This window comes from Seriola lalandi, unplaced genomic scaffold, assembly GCF_002814215.2.
Source record: "Seriola lalandi dorsalis isolate HSWRI2012SDOR001 ecotype SW California unplaced genomic scaffold, Sedor1 jcf7180002054294, whole genome shotgun sequence".
Lineage (NCBI taxonomy): Eukaryota > Metazoa > Chordata > Actinopteri > Carangiformes > Carangidae > Seriola > Seriola lalandi.
The window spans coordinates 580,706-607,029 of record NW_019524847.1 but is presented as its reverse complement, the minus strand read 5'-3'; the positions used below and the strand labels follow the sequence as shown (position 1 = coordinate 607,029).

General features: G+C 38.6%; 3 protein-coding genes across 3 annotated transcripts; all 3 read right to left on the bottom strand.

Annotated features, from left to right (window-relative positions):
• Positions 1 to 1,726: 1,726 nt before the first annotated feature.
• LOC111654891 (proepiregulin) lies at positions 1,727 to 9,359 on the bottom strand. Its single transcript, XM_023406056.2, has 5 exons — positions 9,182 to 9,359; positions 5,840 to 5,923; positions 4,439 to 4,565; positions 4,194 to 4,340; positions 1,727 to 3,022 (listed from the first exon to the last, which is right to left on the bottom strand). The coding sequence occupies exons 1-5, from the start codon at positions 9,219 to 9,221 to the stop codon at positions 2,956 to 2,958; spliced, it is 465 nt and encodes a 154-aa protein (XP_023261824.1). The 5' UTR covers positions 9,222 to 9,359; the 3' UTR covers positions 1,727 to 2,955.
• Positions 9,360 to 10,374: 1,015 nt separating this feature from the next.
• epgn (epithelial mitogen homolog (mouse)) lies at positions 10,375 to 12,573 on the bottom strand. Its single transcript, XM_023406065.2, has 5 exons — positions 12,467 to 12,573; positions 12,049 to 12,180; positions 11,508 to 11,628; positions 11,128 to 11,280; positions 10,375 to 10,753 (listed from the first exon to the last, which is right to left on the bottom strand). The coding sequence occupies exons 1-5, from the start codon at positions 12,498 to 12,500 to the stop codon at positions 10,699 to 10,701; spliced, it is 495 nt and encodes a 164-aa protein (XP_023261833.1). The 5' UTR covers positions 12,501 to 12,573; the 3' UTR covers positions 10,375 to 10,698.
• A 1,533-nt stretch (positions 12,574 to 14,106) lies between these two features.
• On the bottom strand, positions 14,107 to 25,826 carry LOC111654888 (bifunctional methylenetetrahydrofolate dehydrogenase/cyclohydrolase 2, mitochondrial-like). Its single transcript, XM_023406054.2, has 8 exons — positions 25,679 to 25,826; positions 23,970 to 24,154; positions 23,598 to 23,720; positions 22,708 to 22,860; positions 20,326 to 20,433; positions 16,861 to 16,953; positions 14,974 to 15,099; positions 14,107 to 14,619 (listed from the first exon to the last, which is right to left on the bottom strand). The coding sequence occupies exons 1-8, from the start codon at positions 25,819 to 25,821 to the stop codon at positions 14,504 to 14,506; spliced, it is 1,047 nt and encodes a 348-aa protein (XP_023261822.1). The 5' UTR covers positions 25,822 to 25,826; the 3' UTR covers positions 14,107 to 14,503.
• Between the last annotated feature and the right edge of the window lie 498 nt (positions 25,827 to 26,324).

Here is a 26,324-nt window from a genome sequence, read left to right as displayed (position 1 = left end):
GTGTGTAAGTGCATTCTGATGTGTTTCTACACATGCCTCAAACAGAGCAGCGCCTGCCGCTGAGTTAATGTTTATGTGTCATCACTGCCGTTCATTAGCATAGAGGACATATAACGATGCCTCAGTCAGGTGTTAGAAATGGCTCATTGACTCTGGTTGAAGCACTAATGACGGTGCAAAGCTAAAATGGTGTTATTGATTAACTTGACACCAGACACTACATTCAGTGGGTCGCATGATGATGCCGCAAACATACAGCATTTCTTTGCGTTATATAAGCTTAGAACAACGCTGCAACAATTTGTCATGTTTTATCTTGCAAAGAATTATTATTACTTTGCATTTATAAGCAGTACATCAACATTTGATGTTGGTTTATAATTCATTATAACTTAGTTTAAAGCAGATACAAGTGTTTATCAATATTTTGTCAACATCCATAACTCCTCTTGTGGACGCTCATAAGCAGAGGCTGCTATAAACAGATATTAATTTAATGACAATATAGTAATACAAAGTTGTAAAAGTGGAGCTGTTCTATAAATAGATATTAATATAATGACAATATTGTAATACACAGTTGTAAGATTATAAGATATGTCTTCATAGGAAAAGTTACAATTGTTGAAAAATACTGAACATGAATAAAATGTGTTTACACCATTTACTAAATGTTTTTATATCAAAGTAGAGTGTCACCCAATGTTCCTCTGAACTGTAAAAGAGAACATAAAATGAAAGAGTCATAAAACAGGATAGTTCTCATTTTATAATCCTACAGTGTCATTAGTGTTTAATCAGAGGGATCAGGGTATCGGCTACGCTTGTTGTTTTGCACGCAGTCTCTGTGCACCACGCTTGTGTGAGTCCCACCATGAATCATCGATCCTCATAATGTAAAGGTTAGGGTGACTCTGCTGTCTAATAAACACCCATTCACAGATTCTTCCATCCATCCATCCTGATCATTATTTTGAGTGTGTACAGGAACGTGTGCAGTTTACTGTCATTAAAGCTCTTAAAGTCATTAAAACTGTTAAACGGTTTGCTTACAAATCCTTTAAACCTGCTGCTAACCCGCCATGTTCAGCGACCTCCTAGAGAACAGTTAACCTGGTTTTCTGGTGACTTCCAAATAATTTTTTTTTTTGTAATAATTTTTTACAAACGATAACATTTTGTTATGATGCAGGTAGGCTGAGGTATGCTATACTTTCCCACTGCTACCACCATGTGCCAAGTCTTATACAGAAAAGAAGTGCTACAGATAAAAGTTTTCCTTCCTCTGTTAGCCAGCGGTAGGTCTACATGTTTGGTTTATTACGTGACAGTGAGCCAGCATGCACAACACCAGGGCCCGGAACTGTGAATCACATACAGCTGTCGTAACCATGTCTGCTGAAACAGATCTAAAGAGGCGCTGCGAGTCTTAAAGCAGAGCTCTAACTCCAGGAGCTCCAGTCTGAGATTACACATACTGTCCCCCAGTAACCTCCATTTGGAAACTTATCTTACTTACCAGATCGTTCACTTTTACTAACTTTAAAAAGTTACTCCGTAGACCAATATTTTGAAAATATTGTTGTGAAAAGGACAAATGAAGATGCACTTGATACTGATATAATTTCAAAATAAAAATTCACACATAAACCAGAAAAGGTCGACAGATGAAAGTTGAAAGTCAGTAATCAAATGAAAGAAGCGTAAAATGGAAGAGGACAAGCTGCACATTTGAAATGCATTTGCTTTAATTTATATTTAATAAAACATGTTTGTACAGCTAATACTACTATTGCAAAAATGTCATATAAAAAAATTACAGTCATTGTGCAGCAGATTGTGATCAACTGTGTGGTACAGAGAGATATTTGATCACTTTGATCACATGGAGGAAAAATGTGAAAACTGCACAGAGACTTGAGAAGAATGAGAAGACTCTCAGCTGTGCCCTTCACACAGCGATGAAGAACGAACAGGAGGCATGAAAACAAATTCATACAGGACGGTACAAAAAAAAATTCAAGCTGTATTCATGTTTGTAGCAGTAACAGCACTTCCAGTGTATAAATTAATACTTTCAAATAAATTAGCAAAATGAGAATACTTTCTGACTAAACGAAGATTCAAATAATAAAAAACAGAATGGTTACACTCAGTGGCCAGTGATAACGACAACATCGGATAATTCTTAATATTTGTCATAAGTAAAGAAAAAAGCAACAATAAATAAAGGCTAAACAAGGCAGAAATACTAGCTATAACTTAGAAACAAGGTTTAACAAATGATAAAAACTGTGTAAATCGGTGCTAGAGCAAGTAATTGAGAAGAGGGAAGGCAGCTAAACTTCATCAGTTTTCACTTTCAATCAGTTTCATTTTTGTCTCAGACGTTACAAGATCCGAAAACTTGCTCAAGATGAGCTCTTTGAAATCCTGAAATCTCACATTGAGTCTCACGTGAAGAAAGCAAAGCATGACGATATGATTACGATCACTGAAAATCTGGATCTAAACTGTGGCTCTTTAACTGGGAAGCAGCACAAGGAGCTTTATGGACCCAGGCCAGAATTTCTGAAAGCACGGTTCACTGCGTGGGATCAGAAACAGTTTCACTGGTCCACTCTTACCCCTCTTATTGGTTCCTTTTCCATGACACACTGTCATTATGGGTGAAAACTGCTTTTGTGTGTCTCACTATTTATCTTTTCATACATGAAGGTATGAAACATTAGAGCCAATGCACAAAAAGCTGATTCTTTTAATCTCTATGTGGCGATCTGCGCGCTTGATAAAGTGATACAAAGCCTTGTGACATACAATACTGTGAGCAGGCACAGTCCAGGAAACCAGCCACTGAGTGTAGGCCAATGTAGCGAGTCAGGTCACGTCATGATGTGTTGAAATTTTCAATTAGAAAACTGGAGAAAATCCTTGTGGGGGCGTGTGTGTGACACTTTACACAATCTGGACTCCTCTGTAACCCTGCTGCTTCTGATGACGTCGCAATCCCTTTTTCTTATACCTGTAAAGATAACACAGTTTTATTTATTTTTTATTCCAGTTCAAAAGACACTAATCAACTCACTAACTTTGTTTTTCCACCATCCTTTAAAAAAAAGCCTTTGAAACCACTTAAATAAAGTCAAAACTGCAGGTTGGTGGAGTTTCAATGTCCAAAGAAATGGCTTTGAGATCATTATCATCCTCTGTGGTTCGACGTGTCCCTGCATGAAACAGGATGTCGGGGCCAGACTTCACGTCATGAGGCGCTTGAATCACACTAAAAATCTATGATCACACTTTATACTGAATTTGCATGCTACCAAGAAAAAAAAAAAAGAGTTTCAGTGCATGTTGAAAAATGTATTGGATTATAATGAAAGGCAAAAGGCACAAACATAAAGGCTTTTTTCATTTAACAAAAACTTGAAAATAACCTTCTTTTCGTTGCACCTGGGGCCCACATTTGGAAAAGGCCAATGGATTATTACTACCTGTGCATTAATATGTGATTAACATTTGGATGTCAACTACTACTATCTGAGCTGATCTGATCTGATCGAACATCCATCTCACTAAGTTATTTATGATGAGAAACATGCCAGTTCCGTTAGATCAGCCTGTTTCTCACAGGAATGAACTTGTTCCAAAAACTTTTTATATGTTAAAAAATGAGAATAAGACTCTTGATGGAAGACAAGTTACAGTTCACTGCTTATTCTACATGTTGACACATCATCAACTTTCAAACTGATGCGGCTTATTTACACGTCCAGTAGTTACAGAGAAACATTATCACTCTAAGTCCAACACTCGCTCTACTTTGGTCTGAACCAACCCCTGAGGGAAACATTTGACTCTTTAGCTGCTTAATGCTCCATGATGGTCATCAGCTTGTTGCTAACTGTGTCTGTCTGCTGTCTGGTGTTCACAGTCAGAGGAGAGGGAGTCAAAGTTGGCAGCAAAGCCAGTGTCCCACATTTAGAAAAAGGCCAGTTCAAAATTAAAAAAGTGAAGAAATGATTTTGTGTCAGAAATAATGTTGGCTTACTGTCGGATGTCCCAGAATTCCTAGCTACATCCCTAAAATACAGGCACTGATAAAAGCAATCCGCACCATTCTCAGATAAAGATAAAGTGGTTATTTCCCTTCATATTTCACATACACGTTCAGTCACAGACTAAAGACTTACCATTTGCAGCAGAAGTACAGAACTCCAGCCAGACCTATAATCAGCAGACTCACACAGAAAATGGTTACAATTATCTGCTCATCTCCCATTCGCTGCACGACAAGCTCTGGGTGGGCACACCTGGGGCCATAAAAACCCCTCTCACACCTGCAACACAAAGAGGCGAGTCACACATAATCACACATTAACAGTAACAGACACCCACACACACACACACACACACACACACACACACAGGATCGTACTTGCAGTGGTGCTCGTTCATGTCCACCAGCAGCATGCACTGGCCATTGTTCAGGCAGTAGGTGTCAAACTTGCTGTCGCAGCTCTGCGTTGACCGCTTCACCACATGAGGGCGCTCCTCTCCCTGCCCTGAAACACCCACAACAAAGACGGCTGTGAAAAACCTTTTCACTGGCAACGCTGCATCATTTTCCCTGAGTGGCACTCTGTTGATGAAAGTGCTCTCATCCGGATCTGAGGCTTGAAGAATCAATAACATGTTTGATATTCTAAATTTCTTTCAGAGCTGCAGCAATTAGTCGATTAATCAGTTGGTCAAACGAAAGAAAATCGATCTGCTCTTATTCTGATAGGCTATTAATCATTTAAGTCATTTTTCAAGCCAAAACGCAGAAAACCTCTGATGGTTGCAGGTTCTCAGATGCAACAATGTGTTGCTTGTCTGGGTTTTACATTGAAGTTAATTTAATAATGTATTCTATTAGATTTAATTTGCTGTGTCTCTACATCCCTTTGTCTGGTTTTATTTGATGATTGTAGAAAGGAAGTGTTTTACCTTTTTCCCCTGTTGCAAAGCACTTTGAAAGGTGTTGTATAATTAGAGTTTAAATCACGCCACATGCCACATTTGATTTTACATATTTACACATCAATATAGTTTTTGTTTTTTTGGATATGTATTACAGCAAATTCAATCTGAAATGACATAAAATGGTGGAGCTGAAATTTACTGACTTTCAGCTTTAATGGTGTCTGAGGGTCATCACATCTGTATCCTGGGAAAAGTGTACAACACATATCCCGAATTCTATTTATTGTCATTTTTAACACTTTCAAATTCGATCTCGAAGTCAGCACTTTAGGGTTGCAACTTCCACCATCAATTAATCTACCTGTAATTTTCTCAATTCATAAATTCATCATTTTATCTACCATGTCTGAAATTTGTGTGTGAAAATCCCCAGTGTAATTTGGCAGAGCCCAAGGTGACATCTTCATATGTCTTGTTTTGTCCAATCAAAGATATTCAGTTTACATGGATAAAAAACAGAGCAAGTCAGCAAATCCTCAGATTGGAGAAGGTGGAACCAGCAAATGTTTGGTATTTGAACTTGAACTTTGAACAATTAATTGATTATCCTTTTTGTTTCAGGTCTACAAAACTTTACCCTCATGGTCATTTTTCACGTAGTGCAATATAACTGTCATTAAAAAAAAAAGGGTCTTAAATGCTGCATTTATTTTGAAGCACTGCAAAGTGCTACAACACACACATCTTTACTATTGCTAGACTCAAAATCTAAATACACTATCTACAGTTATCAAGAGCATGAAGTCCCATATACTTTACAATACTTGAACTACCCTGGAAAATTGAAAAAATACAATGTTGCTGTGAATACCTGCAGGTAGAGAGGCGCTGTCTGCAGTTTGCAGTCTGGATGAGACACTCTTGGTACGTACATACGGCCAGAGCAGCATGACACCTGTCGAACAGAGAATACTTGACTCATTAGTTAAACTGGATATAAAGTCAGTTTTGTATGGCAGATATTTACCCGCCTCGTGGAGGTTGTTGTCTCTGTGGCGTGCCATCCAAACATCTGTAATTGGAAAGGTGTGTGTGTGTGTGTGTGTGTGTGTGTGTGTGTGTGTGTGTGTTTGTGTGTGTGTGTCTGTCCATGTAACTGCTCTGTGTAGGAAGCAGCTAGGGAAACCTATTTGTTAATGAGGCTTTTCAAACCACACCAAGTTTGTCTGTTCTTTTTTCCTTTGTTTGTGAGAAGGCTCTGTGTAGGAAGCAGCTAAGAAGAAGAGCTATAGAAAATGAATGAGCCCCCACGTCTTCTCCAGTGGAAACAGAGCCGACAACGTCAACGCTCCTACTGAAGGACATGAGGAAGGACTGAGAGACAACATTGCGCATGCGGAGCTACTGTCACTAGCTGTACTTTGTAATATCTTTATTCCTACACCCTCTTATGACAGTTGAGACACACATTGTCAGACTCAAATGGTGCTTCGTTCTTTCACTACCTTGATTTCCTCAACACTTGCCTCTATATGTTTAATGACTGATTCCAAATGGTTTTGATTGTGACCCTTTAAAATGAAGCCAAGTCTATGCATGACCCCTTGTCACAGCTTTACCTATGAGAGATTATTATCTTGGTCATTTAGTCCACATCACCTGCAAAATGATTTGTGTTTGTCGACTGTGGTTAGCGTTAAGAAAATATTCAGAAATGACAAGTGGAAAAAAAAAACAAAGATTTTGCAGATAAACGTCAGATTCCCTGCCAGTTTTTCTTTTGTTTTGTGTGTGTGTGTGTGTGTGTGTGTGTAAACTACCCCACCTAGGACATTACATGGTGTGGCTCGTGTTGCCTGGCCCACATGCCTGTACCAGCCTGCACACCATTATAATGCGTATCATTTGCAGACGCCCACATTCCTGCAGGCAGGACAGAAAAACACAAATCTGGATGCAAGATGCGTCTAGTTATGGCTGGTTATGAATCTGGTTATACTCGCTGTAAAAGCCTGGCTCCGGGTTTCTGTTCCTGCCTGTTGTTATGGCTGCAGAGATATTTGCCTCTGTTTTCAGTGAGAGGACACAGGATGGTTGTTGGGTGTTTCTGATGTGGCTGATTGGTGTAAATTACACAATTCATTTGAGCTGGAAGTGGTGACCAAGCAACTCTTCTGCATCACCATCCAATCAGCCCATTTACATCATTAGCCACTGATTCACTCTAATGATACTAAGAATTAAACTTGTATTTTTCCAACATTTTGTACAATCAGATTAAACATATATACAAATAAAAACACTCAACTGTTTTTAAAGGGTAAAGGTAAGAAGGAAAACAACAAACCTGCAGTAAGTAAATGACCCACATGATCGAGAGCAGTAAGAGGAACGGTTTTCATTGTTAAACTGGATGGATTACCTATTAATCACAAAACTCGGTGAACCCGGACTGAATTACTGCAAAACTCTGAGGTGGTTTATTTATTTAAAAAAAAAAAAATCCTAATGAAAAATAATTACATTAATATTTCTATCAGGACATTTGCAGTGTTTGTGTTTGTTTGTCTCACAGTGTTGGAAAGTAACTAAATATATTTGCTGAGGTTCCTGTACTTTACTTGAATACTGAGGTTCCTGTACTTTACTTGAATATTTCCATTATCTGTTACTTTACTTCAGTAAATGTAAAGATTATAGAAAAGAAAAATACAATACAAAACAGTACAAATTAGTGTTGCAGAACTTAAAAATAGCTCCACATAGATTCGTATCTGTCACTTTTCGGTAGAAAAAGTACTTTTACTTTCATACTTAAAGTATATTTCATTGATAAATGAAGGAGTTTGACTTGTACTGGATTATTTTCACATTGTTATATTGGTGGTCAGGTAAAGGATCTGAGCACTTCCTCCACTACTGGGTACTCAACAGCCAGAATATATTATTTCCTGCTCAAGTTTGTTATATGACTTTTTGGTGTTAAGAATCAACCTGAACAACAAGTAGGCTAAATGACAGATTTAATCAGACCACATGCGCTTTCAAATAATAAGTCTTCCATTCATAGTTTATTTGCCAACATCCCTCAGCATCCCTCAGGCTCTGGGCTCAGCATGGGCGTCAGCTCATTAACACAGGTATGTGGCAAAGTCCTTCATCTGACTCCATAACTTCCACTCAGGTCCATTTCTGAAATGACTTGTAAAGGATGAGGCAAACATCAAAGTTAACAAGTGGAAGAATGACCAGGTAGAATCCCATGTAAAATAAAAGTATTTTGAAGTTATAACTGACCCATTTCTATAATATAAACTGCTGCAATACCTTTATCTCCTAAATATAGATATGTTCCTGCTTCCAGTCCAGATAAAGGATTAGATGTAAAGGTTAAGAAATTATGACATTAGCTACTTTTTTTCCAGTTTTTTTCAAGCTGGTGTAAAAAGCAACTAAGTACATTTATCCAAATAATGCACTAGTATTTCCATTTTTTACTTTTTCCTGAGTACTTGTATTAGTGTATTTCTACACTGTGGCAATGTGACTTTTATGTTGCAAGATACAAAGTAGCTGTAGTAAGTAGCTGTCGGATAAATGTAACAGAGTAAAACACAGTTGAATAAAGGTGTAATGTTGGAGTACTCAAAAAAATACTCCAATACAAGTAAAAATCCTACATTCAAAATATGGCTAAATAATACAATCACCTTCAAGAATCTAAAGTAAAAGTACTTTATTCCTTCTGCAAAAAAAATGAACCCTGTGTTATATTATGATACTGGATTATTGTGTAAGAGGCATTTTAACTTTCATTCTATTTCAAGAGGGATCCAGTTTAATACTGTTGGGAAGTTTAATCTAATGCATGGTTTTTTATAAAATCATATTATGTTTTATAAAAAAAAATCTTTACCTGAAAAGCAACAAGTAACTAAAGCTGTTACATAAATGTAGCGCAGAGAAAAGTAGGACTAAGGTATTTTTTGTAAATACAATAATGGAGAGGAATAAAGGAGCATGACAAATCCTCGAGTAAAGTACCAGCATTTGAAACCTGCACGTTAGTAACTGTGTGAATGCACTTGGCTGGTTTGAGTTCAGTAGCTTTCAGTGGCTTTAATGTCTTTTAAATCAACATGTCACATCCAAACATGTTAAACTAAGTACGTGACGCTGATTTCATCCCATTAAAACATTAAAGAAAACTCACCGAGGAGTGAGAGCAGCGCTGAAGCTTTGCTGTTGCCCATTTCCGCAGGTACAGGATCGAGGCTCGGCGGTGCAGGTTCACCTCCAGAGGGATGAGCTGGTCTGGATCAGAGACGCTTCCGACCTGACACAATAATTATTGAGTAAAGAGGCAGGCGATGCCTCTCCTGGCGAAGACACACGGGAAGCCAATGGGCTCAGTCCTGCACTCTGGGTGTGGTGACACATTCCTGTGATTTAGATAATTTCCGACTTTAAATAATAAAAAAAAAGACAGATCCTGCAGCCAACACGACATCTGAGGGAGGAGCTGCTTCTCTTCAGATGGAAGTCCAGCCGTTACTTAAAAACAGTTACCGCAATTTAATTTAGCCTGAAATATACTTATCATACCTACCAAAAGAAAAATGCAGTTATTATACAGCAGAGTGTCTCATGCCAGAATTGTGGGCTTCTGTTAGATATTATAGGCTAAAGGCAGAAGAAGCAGTTTGTTGACGCATAACAATGTATTATATTTCAAAAAATTGGTCCATAAAGTAATAAAGTAAATAGCTGAGAAAAGAAATGTAGCACAGTTAAAGGTATCTGAAATGAGCAGCCTATAGCATAAAATGGAAAAACTCAAGTATTTCAAATATATCAACGTACAGTATTAAAGTAGTATCCTACAATATTTATTATTTATCAATCATTTTCCACAGATGTGGTTTAACCGAAGATACCTGTAATACTACTAATAATAAGTTTTTATTATCAACACTTTCTGTCTTTAATAACTTCAACTGTACTTGTTTTGCTTTGTGATTATCATTGTCTCATGATGTGTGCTCTGTGTTTACATGTCTTTGTTTTCCCATGTGTTTTATCTGATTTTATTCTATTTCATTAACTTGTGTTAGCAGATCAAAATCACATTCTTTTATTACTCCTCTGTATTATTACAGCCAAGTGTGTCACACCAGAGATGTTACCATTCTTTATTATTATTATATTTATATATTATATTTTATATTTCTATTTTCCTAAATGGTAACTACAGTATCCTTTTCTAAAATAAAAAAGCTTCTTGAGCCTCACAATTAGACAACCAGTTAATTAATAATAACAATTTAAGTATGAAGTTATCAATAAGATGTGTTTGTTTGTGTTTATTCACCTTTTACCCACAGAAATTCAAGAAACATATCAATATTCAATTCATGAATTTATTACAAAACTTTAAATAAACACTTTCAATAAGTTAGTTGCTATATTACAATAAATAGGAACATTTTCTCTCCCTCAGTCTCAGTCCCTGTTCAATACAAAAGGCCCAACAGGTCTGACACAGTTCAGTCTTTTCATTTCAGAGCATCTGTTTGTTTGAATGATGCAGTGGACTTCTTTATATCAAATGAAAAAGTCCAATAAAGTACAGAAAGCTTTTTAGAGACTCAGCTGTTAGACAATAATGGTGAGAATGGTGAGAATGATGATGATGATGATGATGAAGAGGAGGAGGAGCAATGGGTTGATTCACACTGATGTCTTAGATGGTGCAGATTTTATTAGTGGTGGTGATTTGATACATCTGGAAAGAGAGAAAAAACATCTGTATTAGAATTTCAATACGTTTTTGAACCAACACTTAAAAATGTAAACTTATAATTGCAAATACACAAAAGTGGAAAGTAACAATGTAATTTGAGTCTAAACTGTAACAACTGTAAGAAACACGTCTGAAAACGCTGGAAATCCATCATTGTGTTTGATGTAAAAACAAAACCCAGACAAACTTGGCTGACTGACTCATTAAGGAAAGCCCAACAGAAGAGTGCTGGGTCCAGAGAGCAAACAAATAAGTAAGTAAATAGTCCAGAGCAAAGCTGAATATTTTCTATTTTTATTTAATATGTCAAAGAAAGAAAGACAGAAAGAAAGACCTATACCACAGTAGATACTCACCTCCTTTGGGCAAAGCAGTAAATCATGATTGCCAGGATAATGATGAGCATGACGACACCAAAACTGATACCGATCAGTTGCTCTAACTCAGGCAGAGAGTACGTGTGGTCACTGAAGAAAAGGCAGCGAGTCCCGCTGTAGGAGGACGTGCAGCTGGGGACCAGACAGGCAGATATGTGAGTGCATTCCAGGGGTGAACACGAACAGACATGTGCATGTGGATACGGAGCATAGTTTTTTACTGATTATAACTAAAAACATATTCAGGATACATAAGGCAGCTCTGTAGAGGGTATGTGTGTGTGTGTGTGTGTGTGTGTGTGTGTGTGTGTGTGTGTGTGTGTGTGTGTGTGTGTGTGTGAGATAACACTAGATCTTACATGCAAAAAGGTTTGTCACTGTCTTGGGGGTACATGCACTCGCCACCATTTTCACAGTAATTTTCATGTTCACTTCCACAGGATCTGTGTGAGCGCAGCACTAGAGGTTCGTCCATACTGCCTGCAGAGAGAAACAGTGACATCATAATCAATGATCACATTTCATAACAGAATTATGAGGGGCCCATTCATGCCACAAATTCAATTTTTCTTTAAAAAGGGATTGAGGAATATGTTTTTCATTTGTCTGCTTTTCATTTTCCCTTTGAAGCAGGAGGTGGGACCCATACTGGCTTGATTAATCAATTCTTAATTGAGTGACACAATCTGGCTCCCACAGAGACCAGCATCCTCCACAGACTTCTACGGATCCATTGTAGTCCAGAAAATGTATGTTTTTTTTTTGTTTGTTTATTTGAAGATGGATCTCAAATCTTTGGGACTTTTTGGGCTCCTTAGAAGTCAGCTATCTCTCCACATCTGGGTGCGACGCTGTGGGCTACGGTTTCACACTGACACAAACTCCACTGAAGACACTTACTGTTGTTGAGCTCTGTGGTGAGAGATGCATTTGACAGCAGAGGAGTCGCTGTGGTCTGGAGGTTGTCAGTCACAACTGCAGATTGCCCCGCTGTGGTCAGGAGAAGCAGCACTGCCACTGCTGAGTGCAGGGCTGGAAAACATGGAGTCAAATGATAGAAAACATTATTCAGATGATTAGAAAAGGTTTATTTTATTTTTGCTCCTTGTGCTGCAAAACTTGTTGATTTCTCGTAAATATTCTTCCTTTACAAATACTGTGGTTCTGTCACTCTAAAACAACTCGGTATAACCTCTGTTTACATCACACAAACACCATGTTCCTATTGCTTTGCTATAATCAAGGATTATTAATCGCACATTGCATTCCTAAATAATATATTTGAAATTTGACAAGTCAAAATAAACTCGACACTTACCCTTCTCCAGGTACGTCTGTCTTTGTGCAAACATCTTCTTTCCTGCTGGTGCGACGTCTGATGTTATTGGCTCGACTCCTTCTGCCTGAGAGGTGTGATCAACAGCAGGTTTTGGCTGAGCTTATATACTGAACTGACAGCCAGTGAAAGGATATAAACAGCCAATCAACGAACTAAAAAGATTTGTGAAAAATGAGAAGCATTTCCTTCCAAAAAAAAAAAAAATCATCTGCATCATTTCCTTTATTTGCAGCGACTCTCTGCGTGCAGAGACAAAGTCTAAAGGCTTGTTGATGGTGGTGGAGGCACGTTATTACCCACAGGCTCTTTAAGTGTAGTTTCTTCTTTGGAAGCCTCTGAACCCACGCATGCCCTTGGCAGGTTTCGCTCAAATGCTTCCTTTGCAGTTTTGTCAGGTTGCTTCATTGACAGTTACGAGTGTTGTGAAAGCGTCAATTTTCTCAAAGGTATCATTACAAAAGGAAGTTTTTGACAATTTTTTTTTCTTTTCCTTCCTCTAATTTAATGTATGACAGGTGACAAGATTGATACTGATTGATACTGATTGGCAGCCAATGGTGAGATATCCAGGGCAGAGAAAGGTTTACCAACAGGTTCTCCCCACGGATGATTTCCTTCCCACCGCATTTGGCCAGTAAGAAGCTGGTGAGGGCTCATATCGTGTCACTTCATCAGACACTTGTACTGGGTGGTCAGGGCGTCTGGGAGGAACTGGTCGTGATGGGGGGACCTCTTTACGCATGAAGTTCCTCAGTGTCAGGGGAAAAGAAGAGACTGTTGACTTCATAAAACAAGACAAGAGTCCTCCTGCTAGTGGCTCCGTGAGGCTGTGCTTACATCACTACCATGCCTTTTTCCAGCTCGTAAATAGCATTCATGTCAATATCCAAGTTGTAATTATGACTGGGAGAGACTTTTCTCTAATAACTCTTGGCACTTACTAATACAAAAGAACCTGAAAATCAAGGAAACATGGATACCTAATGTCAGCAGGTGTAATGAAACCCATATTGAGGATGTATTTTCACTCTGTTAATACAGTGTTTCAATCAGCATCGTCATTGTGAGCATGGTAGCTGACAGTGACGATGCTGATATGCTAAAGTCATGTGTTGTGTGTATATTAATGTCTTGTTTTAACGTGTTAGCATGCTAACATTTGCTAAGCACCATAGAGAAAAAAAGCACAGCTGAGGCTGATGGAAACACCTGAACATTTGAAGACATTTGGTCATAAACCAAATTATTATGATTAGGATTCAGCCTCTGGCATCAATGGCAATCCATCCAAAAGTATTTGAGATATTCCGGTCGGCACCAAAGCAGTGGACTGACACATCAATGTCAGTAAGAACTGGGAAAGTTTTCTTTCCAGCGTTTCCCCGGCTCAGATGCATTGAGGGTAATCGTGTTAGTAGCTCGCTGTGCTGCCCATGACAGTGTCTTCTTTAATATCAATACCAGGAGTTGTCTGAAACTGTCGAAGCTGCGTATGCTTCGGCTTCACTTCGCAATGCATTTTTACACAGAACGAGGCCTGTGGATTTCGTCATTTGTTGGCATATGAGTATTGTTTTAAGACAGACTAAAGAAAACACATCAAACTAAGAGAAAGAAAGTGAGTTTGTGGTACTGGCACAGCATTGTTTTTTTATTTAATATTCCTTTTCCAGTGAATCTGGATGTTCAAAAATGAACCAAAACGACTTCAGTAGAAAAAATATGAATCTAAATTCTCAAAAAGTGAATTCTGAAATAAATAACTTAAACAAATAAATGAACAAATTCACAATATAAACAAAGTACATATCAAGTAAGTTTCCCAGCAGGTATGGAGACTTGAGCTCATGGAATTTTAAATAAAAGTGTGTTAGATGTTTGGCAAAGTGTGTGTGTGTGTGTGTGTGTGTGTATATCTAAATAAAATGATGTATCTATATATGTGTGTATATATGCATATACTGTTTGTACCATATAGCATCCATTGAAATGAATGTCTTCATACTGTGTCTGTGTTTAATGCATCAGAGCGTTTCTGGCGGCAGTCACAGTGTTCTTCATCAGCATGGCGACTGTCATGGGACCCACGCCTCCGGGAACAGGGGTGATGACACCTGCCTTCTCCTTCACTCCTACAAGTCAAACAGTTGACTTGGAGTTAAAGGACATTATCTTTATTCCAGGAACCAGATCTAAGATTAACATTATTTCTGTGGAACAACATTACAAGCGGTAAAGTCTAGATCTCAGGAATCCTGATTATCCGCCAGCGTTGAGAAACCTGCCAAGTGTGTTTCAGTCACATTGATATATTTTCACAAGGATAAAAAGGTAAAACAAATGATAAGTGGTTTGAAAGTTTGATATAATGCACCAGTTTTGTGAGGTAAGAAAATTTGAATATTGCTGTTGTTCAACAGTGCTGTTTTAGAAAATACATTAAAAAAGGTGCAGTTTTTATTATAATGAACTTTGTGATTATTTACCCTCAAAGTCCACATCACCAATGAGCCGCACTTTCCCCGTGTTCGGGTCCTGGATGCGATTAATACCCACGTCGATGACTGCTGCGCCCTCTTTCACCATATCTGCTGTGATCAGCCCGGGAACACCTATTCACAGAAACCAAGGACAAGGTTTACCGTTAGAAGACAATATGATGCTGAATGAACTGTTGCAGGAAACATGAAGATTATTTCTAGAGAATTACATGGCCCCAGGTTTTGTAAATGACCCACATCAGGAGCAAAATAAAAGTGCTGCAGGTTTTGGTTTTGCTAAGTTATCCTATCAAAGTCTCTGAACAGGAGGCAGCAATGCTTGTCATCTCCTTTTAATCACTGTTTCTAGTGTGCCTCATCTTGATGAGCTGACTGTCTATGAGGAAGGAAAATAATTAAGCATTTATTTTGACAACTGCTCCGCTTTGCCACAAAATTGCCCAGTTTAGCTCCTCAGACAGCAATTATATGTGCTCAAGAATGACATCAGGTCTGAGCCGAATAAAGATTAAGTGCCAGGTTTAACGGTAGAAAATACCTCTGCCCATGTAAAGCACTCAGTCACGCCAACCCAAAACTACACCCTCTGCCTAATAATCTACTAACTGGAATTACAGCATGTTCCACAACAATTTAATCCCCAACATACACTTGATTTTCAAGCCAAACGCGTGCTAATTCCCAGGTGACATTAAAACAGCTCAAAGGCTGGAGGTTCACTTAATCATATTGAGTGCACATGCCAATTTTTTACTTCTAAAATGGAAACCTAACAGCTGAATGAAAAGAAAAGGAGGTGTTCCTCCCAGAAAGCTGCTTTTAGTCATCAGGGAAAACAGCCCATTCAACAACATGACACCCCTTTAAGGCATTATGTTACAGAAGAGTTTCCCAACAGATATTGCTCCCCTGCATTGATTGATGATCCCACATTCCAGTTACCACAGATCGCTATTGTTCTACAAGACAGCTGCCATCAGTGACCCCAGATGGGGCAGAGTACCAGGTAAATATACTGGGACTTCAGTGTTGATTATTTAACAAGAAAACTTCAAGTAAGGGCTGGTTAGCACTTTCACAATCTTTCCTCCTCCTTGCATTACTGGGCCACATAATCCATGCTACGGCAGTTCCAACATAATGAAAAGGAATCTGCCAGTGGTTTAAGGAGTGTACACTTGAGGCAAGAGCCAAATAAGTTTTGGAGTGATCACACACATTTTAAACCCTCCACTTGAACGATATGAGCTAGTCCAGTTGTTTGAAAGTGAAAACAAAGACGAGTGATACAGTTATTCCTCAGACTGCATGTTGTAAATGTGAATTTGATTTTGCAGAGTGACCACATGGTTCATCTTTGACCCAATGTGCTCATTGTAGTTGTGATCAGAACACAGTGGACAACTATAATGGGCAAGACTGGGCTTCTTGTAAAGCACAGACATTTATATTAACTGACTCCATTTAAACTGCCTTGTAATTATCACATTTTAATATGGATTAAATGCATAAAAATCCACCCAGATGATCAGAACAACTTCATGATCCTCTTTGTAATAAAGTGGAATATACTGAGCAATATGCATCATCGACATGACATGACAAATACAACAATTTATCAGTCAAAAATTTAATTAGCAACTATTTTGAAAAATCAATTAATCCTTTCAGGACTTTCATTTAATCGATGCTGACAAAAATTGTTAGTTGCAGCCCAAAAGTGAGCTGATACATGGTGAGACCCTCTGTATGATTCTGTATTATTAATCAATCTGAAAGACTCAGAATGAGATATGTCACTTCAGTAATTGGTTCTTGAATCGTGAAATAATGGGCAGGAATTAGCCTAACTGGTGTCTGGGTAGTAATTACCTGCAGCTGCAATAATGATGTCAGCCAGGCTGGTGAGCTCCTTCAGCCGCTCCCTCGGTGTACATCTGTGGGCAATGGTCACTGTGGCATCACCTGAGCGGAAACAGGACTTTTTTGGGTTCGGTTCATCAATATAAAACAAAATACATTTTCTCACTTACCTTAAAAGGTGTCGAACCCTGCAGATAAATTTGCTTTTATGTGCCCAAGTTTTGAGATATGTGGAATTTGGAGTTCCTTACATCTCAAGCAACAATCCCCTCTGAAAACGGCCGACAGTGACAGTGACAGTGTCATTTTCTTTCAGCGTTTTCTGAGGCGTGCCTCATCTAAAGCTAAGACAACTTCTGCTGACGTCAGACTCTCTTATTGCACTTTCAGAAAATATAACATTAAGCCTCAGGAGGAAAAGAGCAGAGGCACTAAATCACACAAAAGGCCTCTTATAATAAAGGGTGAGGACCGTCATCTATGTACCTCAAGTTTATCAAGTTTATCAAGTTTATCAGTATTTTCTAAATTTGACAAGCTCCAGTTTATAAAATAGCTGCTGTTTAATTTAGTTCATATAATTTACTACCATCAAAACATGGTTTAAAGTACCAGACAAACACTAAAACTCAATCAAGATTATGTAATATTTCAACTCTTCAGAGCCTGTTGATGAATATTACAAGTGGACCAGAAGAAAGTTTTACATCTATTTGATTTATGATTTTTTTGTCTTCGTGCTTTACTACAACTATGTTATTCATTCTGTCCGTTTTCAGATAAGTTAAACAGGAGGTAATAGTGATTGATCGATCACACGTCATGTTCACTTTGCGGTGAATAGTCAGAGAACAAAAGTTTATTCACCTCTATTTTATCACACAGACGGGACAGGCTTCAAAGGAAGATATCTCAAAATCTAAATATGTTAAACCTGCATTTTTTTTTCATGGTCCAACATGATGGAGGTATGTGAAAAAAAAAAAGTATGTATTTTGGGTGAACTGTCCCATTAAGTATATAAAAGCGAACAGGCTGTTTTTGCTCATCAACAGTTGAATCTGCTGTGGTCGTGCAACTCCAAAGCCTTCTTCAGTGCGCTAAGTGGCGAGCAATGTTGGGGTGTTTATTCAGTAATTGCACAATGAAGACAAGAAAACATGATGATAATAACACTAATCTTTATGTAGGATGAGTAAGGACATCCTGCACAGACTTAAGTGAACTGTGACCCGGAATACAGGTGTGGAGGGAGAGAGAGATGATCAAACAAGAGGGTTTCTAGGAAGATAAGAATGAGAGGGAAGAAAAGGCAAGTCACAGCACATCAAACCTGTAGATCACATACCTAGTAGGATGTGGGATGTGGGATGTGTGTGTGTGTGTGTGTGTGTGTGTGTGTGTGTGTGTGTGTGTGTGTGTGTGTGTGAGCGGGAGTAAGAAAGAGAGAAAAAAGAAGAGAACTGACCCATTAAATTAATGATAAAATTGATCACAGAAACTTTTAGAATATTTATAAGTTTGTCGCTCCATCAGCTGTGTGTCCTTGTCATTGTGTGTTGGTGCACATTCGGTTACTCTCCTACACAACCTTGGAGTGTAACAGGCCCAGTTTCTAACATGCACAAAATTCCACTTCACTGACACAATCTGAAATAAAATGCAAACAAAGACTGAAATCTTTAATAATCCAATATATATATATATATATATATGATATTTTGATGTGCTTTCACTTGTTGGTTTTCAATTCAATAAAATGCATGGGTTAAGTTATGATTGATAACATGACGGTTAGATATTATCCAAGTAAACTTAGTGTGTTGACAGCTGTTTCTTTCAAATAATCACCAAGAATGTGATCGCTTCAAAGGGGCCATGGACACTCAGCGTGCTCGACCTTAAACGCTTGAGCAGTGAAAAATGTATCTTTGAAAGCACTCCTTTTTAATGTCAAATAAGCACCTTGAATCCTTGAAAAAATAAAGTGTCCCATCAACCCCCTGGTCTATGATATATACACTATGACCACTTCAGTTCCAGCCAGGGACTCATTTGTCCCACTTTCACTTCATGATTTCTGCCCCGCTCTACTATCAAGAATATTACGAAGGGGAAATGCCACATTAAGAACATGAAAATACAAACAATAGACGAAATATAAGGAGAATGTAGAAGCAATGATCTCGACGTGTCCTCAATGGCTCTTATCAGATTTTTCGGTTACAAAGATACTCTGCGTTGGCTGATTTCTTGTGAGTCATAAACTCTAAAAGGCAACACACATTCACGGTACATGATGTGAATCAAAACAGCCACACCAATTGTTTTGCCTCATGCCACGATGACACAGGTCAGTGCATTAGCTGCTCGTTTCCCTCATTACACATCAACTTAACAGAAACGCAGCAATATTATCACATTCACCACACTGGCATATCCTGACTACCACACCTTGACTACTTTCTCTGGGTGTATGATGCTTCTGGTGTGTGTTATGGGTGTGTGTTGCACTTGACTGAGGAGGCTGGGAGCTGGTTTCACCAGCTGTTTTTAAGTTCACATTTAGCCTAGTTCTACCGAAAACAGTTACTAAATCTAGTTTCACGCGTCACTAAATTAAAGCACACAAACTAATTCTTATGTAGAGATTAGTTGCTGCTGAAGATTTGTACCTGCCAGGTGTAAGTGCTGTTTAGCTAACTAGCTAACTGAACTACCGCCAAAACAAATTATGTTGCTAACCCGGTTAGTGTGAAGAGTAAAAGAGGAACAATCAAAAGTGTTTTCATTTGTTGCTATTGTTGATCTGTTTCTGACTTGGCATCATGTGCATCTATCACCTTTCAGGCGTGCAACGTGTAACTGAATCCAAGATCCTGAACTGATCATACAAGACACTTTCCCTAGTGATGCATCTCATATTTGCACAGCTGAAATGTCTGTACTTTTAGGAGCATTTACTCTGCCTGTAACACAGGGGCAGGGACTTGAGTGAACTTTTGTTTGCATGCATGATACTAAGCTATTTACACTTGTGTGATAATCGACCTGCAATACTGCTATTCTTTGACAGGTCAAACATATCTTGTTTCTTCATCTAAGCAGTACATTCCATGCAATGCCTTTCCAACCCCTCCTTTCTTCCTGCAACCCTTATAAGGAAAGTTGATCCATCCTCTAGTAGAGCACAATGCCAAAAGTCTCGCCCAGTGCTTTTCCTACACACTCCCTTGTTTTTTTCCTTCCTGAAGTCCTCCAGCAGGATGTGTATCAGCATTTATTGTTTGATTTCCTAGGTGAGGAGTCGTTAAAACTTTAATTCATTGATCACATCCTGATAAGATTTCAATGCATCAAACATCCTTCAGGGAAAGCCAGGATGGTGCAACATCATTTGCCTACAAAGAACACCAATGCAACCACATTACACAACTCACACACACACGCACACACACACGCATGCCCACTTACCTCCAGGGCGTTCATGGTTGCGATCAGTGTGCAGCAACATTGCGATGGGCATTCCAACGTTTTTGGAGCGACCAGCAACCAGCACATTCTTCCCAACCGTCTCAATACCTGAAAACACAGGGGACAATATTTTTAATAAATATGTCTGACTGAAGAGAGTTTTAATGTGCAAGGAGCAAATTCACCTGATTATCAAAAAATACTGAAAATTAATTAAAAAAATAGTCCCACAGAGCCTGTGAAAGTATTTTACCTGTGATCATACAAGCATGTGGCAGGGAGGTTAATCTGCCAGTTGCATCACAGCCTGGCACCACAATGTCGCCTGTGTGACAATTACTATAATCATGTCAGACAAGACCAAAGTCATTAAAGTGATTAATAGTGGGAGGATAGGTAGGTCTGATAAACAGGTGATAGATTTGCTGATTTGCATTCCATATATGCATGATGGCCAGGCATGTTGTCAACTAATGGTCACAGCTACATAAAGTTTATGTAGATTTGACTTACCGGTATTTATTTGCTTCTTTAATTATGTCAGTGTACATTAATTGTTTGTGTAATATCAGTTTTATATCTGAAAGTTACCTTAGTCAACATACTTCATCAGTTTCACATTTAATAAAATCCAGTTAACCTTCACAAGCCCCGAGTTTAAACAACGCAAAGATGAGGATTAAATATAAATCTAAATCTTAAATATAGGAGGAGGAAGTCCAGTTTGAATTACGTCTTCAGCATCCATGAGTCTGAAGGCACATCAGATGCGAACAGTGCACAGAGCTTTATAATCCTCTGAGACAGGATTTTAAAACTCTGTAAAGTTATCATGGCGGCCATTATTTTATCTTTCATTGTGATGATGGCAATGAAACCAGTAGAAATGCAGCATTTATGTAGCAAAGTAAGATACCACCCATGTGTTCTCTCACTGCTCCGTTGGGCCAACGCAGCACCCAATGGCACATGCAAAAGTTGAGTCAGGTTCAACTTGTCTGCCTGATGACGCTGTGTTTTTTTGCCATGTTTGGACCCAATCAAATGAATGACGTGGCTGCGTTGTTTCATGCAAGGATGAGGTCAGTCTGAACACGGCCATAAAGTGCTCTACAAGATGAAAAAGCTGGCATTCTTCAAGCAATCTTGGGTTGTGGAGGAAAGGTACATTACAAGTATTTAGTTAGTCAAGCATATTAGTGTTTAAAACCTCCTCTAGTCTATTGTCTACATTGCTCATGCATGAGGAGCATAAGAGTGTGAGCCTGAACATACAGATGGACAGTGGAGAAGTAGATTTTGATGATTGATTTGCTTTGCTGAAGAGAAAATCAGAACAGATCTTAACTTGACGATCAAAACTACCTGGGAATTGAAAGAATTCACTTATCACATTAACAACATCCCCATCATCATAAACACTGCATCGAGAAAAGCCCCAGTGTTGTCAAGGGCCCTCCCTGCCCTCTCGTGGTTGCCAAATTTCTCATCAACAACAGTTACCTGAACTGAATAACCACATCAGCACTGAAGCTTTAGCTTTGCTTGTCCATCAACAACAGCACCCTCTTCTGGGTTTGATCAGAAAGGCAACCAAGGGGTTACTTCCTATAACAGCTAGTTTTCTGATATTATAGTTGTTTCACTGCCTGTGGAATCTCTAAATACAACCAGTGCTGTGACGTCCCCCTCTAGTTTTAAATGCAAGCGTGTCTGCTACATATCAAGAATAAAGTAAAATAAGTTACTGAAACTTTATTCAAGAAAATTTTGAACTATATATTTTTTTTAACTCACGCAAGTTTATCTGAAGCGGTTTTGAGAAAAAAAATTCATTACACCAATTTACATTTGCTACTGCACATTCAGCCATAGTTCTTAGTTGGCAGAATATTTACATCCTTCACTTGGTCTAGACTCTAGAGGATGACTGGCTGGTCCAACACATTATCACAGTGGACAGGTTTTAGGTTGGAAAATGACTGTTTGGCACCATCTGGTGGGTCATGCATGGTAAGACAGGAACATGCCTGCTCCTCCCTTTGCCTCCAGAATGGACTTTTACATTTTTGTAAATTAAGTTCAAACATTTATTGAAGTTTGTCGTCTTTTCGTTATGAGTTACGGTGTGAGTTAAATTCAAGGTAACAGCAAAGACAAAAGCAACAGGGTACACTGAATAAGCCCCTGAGGAATACTGATAATCTACTCCACTCTGTATAGTGTTGATAGATCTTTAATGCCCTCTACAGGATTAGTTGTTTGCAACAATACAAATGCACCATGAAAACTGTGGCAAAACAACAAAGTTAACAACTGAAATTAAGAAGAAAAAAAATGTTTTCTTCAATGATCATGAGTAATGGAGCTGAAGAGGTTCACCTGCTCTTTTGATGATCTCCCAGACAGCTGCAGGCGTGGCAGGCACCATGGATCTCTGGTCCAGACACAGCTTCCCAATATTCACAATATGGAAACCATCCACATCCTTCTCTGGAGCGATGGCATTACACACTGCCCGCTCATTGATATGCTCTAACAAGGGGAGAGAGTTGGACAGATACTCAGTGATGTATTACATATGATGAAACACACAACTTAAAGACTAATTGTTGATCGCTACACTCTACACTTGTATTACATGCTGCTGTAAACGTCATCATAAATTGAATGATGTGTGAAGAAAGTCTTGACAGGCTGATGTAACCCTGGTTATAAACACAATAACAAATAGTTATAAATAGCGATATAAATAACTGAATAGATAAAAATAACTGGTTTTATGTGAATTAAAAAAAATCATAACTCATTTTATTTGAACTTTTATTCAGCATCCCCATCCTTTAGTGTCATGAAAATGTAGTTGACAAAAAAAAAATTCAAGACTAGATTGAACATTTATCCTAAACAAGATAAGGAACAAAATAGTTTTAGTGGAACTTGCCTTCTATCTATTGTTAATAATTGTATGTGTTGTGTATTGTATGTGTGTTAATGTTTGTTGGTACAGTTTAGGTCCAGTAGTTTAAAGTTCTTTGTTATATAGTGACACATGGCTTGTGTCCTCAGACAAATTTAAACCTTTGTGTACAAGTAAATTGGGGGTAAAATCAGGTCATTTAAAGGGAATACACTTGAGACCTGCTGTTAAAAAGGCTAAACTTTATTATGTAGGCAGGATCACCAGAAACTGAACCGCAATGACTAATTAAATTTTGGTTGACTTTGATGTCAGTGAGGAAAACTCATCTGCAGCTGTGGCCCATGTTTACCGGGAAGTGGCAGCTGCACCAACAGGCCGCTGACCCTCCAGTCACGGTTCATCTTGTCAATCAGCTCCAGCAACTCCTCCTGGGAGACGGAGCTAGGCCGCACCACTGTATCACTGGAAATACCTAAAGACCACATGCACATCACACACATACGCCATGTTCAAAATCTTGCCATGTGCATGTTAGTACGCAGTTGTGTGAAACTGCACTACATCATATTAGTTTTGCTTATGAAACATGTGTTAATCAATGTGTATCCATGTGTCCATGCATAGAAATGTGAAATGCATTAGGCTAGATCTTTGTTGTGTTCGTTCATTTGCCACATTGTGTAAACAGTTTTCAGAAATGCGTGCAATGCTTATATCTGACCCAGGATGCTGGCTGCCCGGGTCTTGTTCTTAACATATGTACGACTGGCTGGGTCGTCCCCAACTAAGACCACTCCTAGGTGGGGTCTCATGTTGCCCTGAGCCACCAGCTCTTCCACATCACGTTGGATTTCTCTGTGGAGCTGACGAGCCAACTCTGTCCCCGAAATCACCACAGCAGCATGCCTGGGGAGGTAAATCATACAGAGAGCCCAGACCACATCACAAAAAATATACACACGTTATTTCAAATAAAATATTAGTTAACTGACGAATTCCCTGATTCCAGCTTCTCAAATGTGATTAATTGTTGGTTCATTTAGTCATGGTGATAGTTCATTAAATGTATTTGGGATTGAACTGTTGGTAAGACAAAACAAGCAATTTAATTTTGTCAGCTTCAGCTCTGGGAAATTGTGATGGTTGATTTTTTTCCCCTATTAGGATTAGTTGAAGCTCTGCAAGTAGCAATATTTATTATCAGTTAACGTTCTTGATTAATTGAATAGTTGTTTTGTCTGTAAAATGTCAAAAATTCAGAAAAATGCCCAACACAATTTCCAACAACCCTAAGTGACATCTATAAATGACGCTTCGTTCAACCAGCTATCCACATCCCAAATCTTTTTCGTTTACTTTTCTGTAGTCATAAAACCTTCACATTTAGGAAACTGGAACCAGGAACTGTTTAGTATTTTCTACTTTTAAAAAATGACCATTATCAAAACAGATCCCAATTAATTTTCTGTTGATTGACTAATATATTAATTGATTGATCGAGTAATCATTGCAGCCCTATAAAACACAGTACACTGAAAAAATAGATTTTTTTTCCAGCAAAATTATGTCAAAATGTTTTTGACATATTTGGTGCTGTAACAGACAAATGCCCCAGGTTTAATCCATATAATATCTGTCAATATAATATGATTAATAGCAATGTTATCAGAAATTTGCACCACTGCTCGTCTTATTCAGACCCTGTTTAAAATTCTAGCTCCAACACCTCAGTTGAACATAGTAGGTTATGTCAAGGCTGTTTATCTAAAGTTGTGTTTTATCAAATAGCGTAATAACTGATCATTTGATATTTTCAATTCTTGTGTACCGGTTCATTCCCCTTTGTATATCTGGGGAAATAATAAAATGGGGATTAACAGGGGCCCAACAATACATTTTTGCCCGCGGCCTCCGAGGACGTTAATCCGGTCATGGTAACGGAAAAGACTGAAAATAATCGTTAATTAGTAACCAGAGTAACGAATCATCGTTATTCTGCTCTTGTCTTCCGGGTGGAAAAATGATTTATGCTTTTGTTCTTGACATGTTGGCGGTTAATTAGGAAACCTTGGTTAGTAAGCACACGGTAATTATTAGCCCCGGTGATTCATATTTGACCGTTTAACTGAAGCTAACCGTCCTTTAGCAGCAGCCAACATTATACACATGCAATGTGCTCTTTAGTTATGTAACTGTGACCGGTTTGTTGACAGCGTTTTTAGATTTAACCTGACCAGTAATTCACCTTCCAGTTGAAAGTACGGTGCGACACCTGCCCTCTCTTCCGTGAACGGTGAAACCTGCTGTCAATCACCAATCCGCTAACACGTGACGGTACACACGCCTTCACCGGCTCATCCATCCCTTCGCAAAGTAATACCCCACATTTAAAGACAAAAACAGCGGTGTTTTAAATGTGGTGCACTTTACCTCGTCGCCGACTGATGTAGATGTCTCCTTTGACTCTCGCATTTTCTGTGCATCCGCAGTTTGGCCCGACAGCAGTGATGGTGTAACGTTAACGGGCTACAAATCCTGAAGGAGGAGCGTAGCGGTGAAACAGAGGCCGCCATGTTTGTGTGCGTGTGTCGCAGAGCGTGTGTACGTCGTGCGTGTGTCTGGTATGAGAGGGGGGGTGGGGTGGGGGTTAATGATAGGCTGAAGCCTCTGTACACACTCCACATACTGAACATACTGTACATATCTTATTAACTTGTTTGTAGTGGATTCTTTGTTATTCATTATATATATATAAATTGGATTTAAAAAAAACAAGATCCTCTGGGCCTCAAAAAGCCCCAAGTTATCTTCACATATTTTAATTAATCACAATATTGTTAGAACTTTGTGCTGCTTATAGCATATAATATCAACTCTATTAGGTCCCACATCCTCCACCTTGTCCTGTTAAGCTGTGATCCTCACATTTGATCATATTCGATGGCTTGTACTGGAGCATTTGTATGCAAACTGTTGTACACATTATATCAATTCTAGTATATTTAAGTGTAATTTAGAATTATGGATTCTTTTTTCATTGGGCTCTTATTTCATAGCCACATATTTCAGAGCAAAT

What these genes read in the sequence shown, in the direction of transcription:
- LOC111654891 (XM_023406056.2), bottom strand. Translation starts at nt 9,221, where the DNA reads ATGGGCAACAGCAAAGCTTCAGCGCTGCTCTCACTCCTCG. An exon ending in CAGCGCCTCTCTACCTGCAG is followed by an intron (nt 4,566 to 5,839) that starts GTATTCACAGCA and finishes TGGGTGTTTCAG; the next exon opens with GGCAGGGAGAGGAGCGCCCT. An exon ending in CTGTACTTCTGCTGCAAATG is followed by an intron (nt 3,023 to 4,193) that starts GTAAGTCTTTAG and finishes TTATCTTTACAG; the next exon opens with GTATAAGAAAAAGGGATTGC.
- epgn (XM_023406065.2), bottom strand. Translation starts at nt 12,500, where the DNA reads ATGTTTGCACAAAGACAGACGTACCTGGAGAAGG. An exon ending in AGTGACAAACCTTTTTGCAT is followed by an intron (nt 11,281 to 11,507) that starts GTAAGATCTAGT and finishes TCTGGTCCCCAG; the next exon opens with CTGCACGTCCTCCTACAGCG. An exon ending in TACTGCTTTGCCCAAAGGAG is followed by an intron (nt 10,754 to 11,127) that starts GTGAGTATCTAC and finishes CTCTCTTTCCAG; the next exon opens with ATGTATCAAATCACCACCAC.
- LOC111654888 (XM_023406054.2), bottom strand. Translation starts at nt 25,821, where the DNA reads ATGGCGGCCTCTGTTTCACCGCTACGCTCCTCCTTCAGGATTTGTAGC. An exon ending in GGTGCAGCTGCCACTTCCCG is followed by an intron (nt 22,861 to 23,597) that starts GTAAACATGGGC and finishes TCCCCTTGTTAG; the next exon opens with AGCATATCAATGAGCGGGCA. An exon ending in CATCATTATTGCAGCTGCAG is followed by an intron (nt 15,100 to 16,860) that starts GTAATTACTACC and finishes TTCTGTGAATAG; the next exon opens with GTGTTCCCGGGCTGATCACA.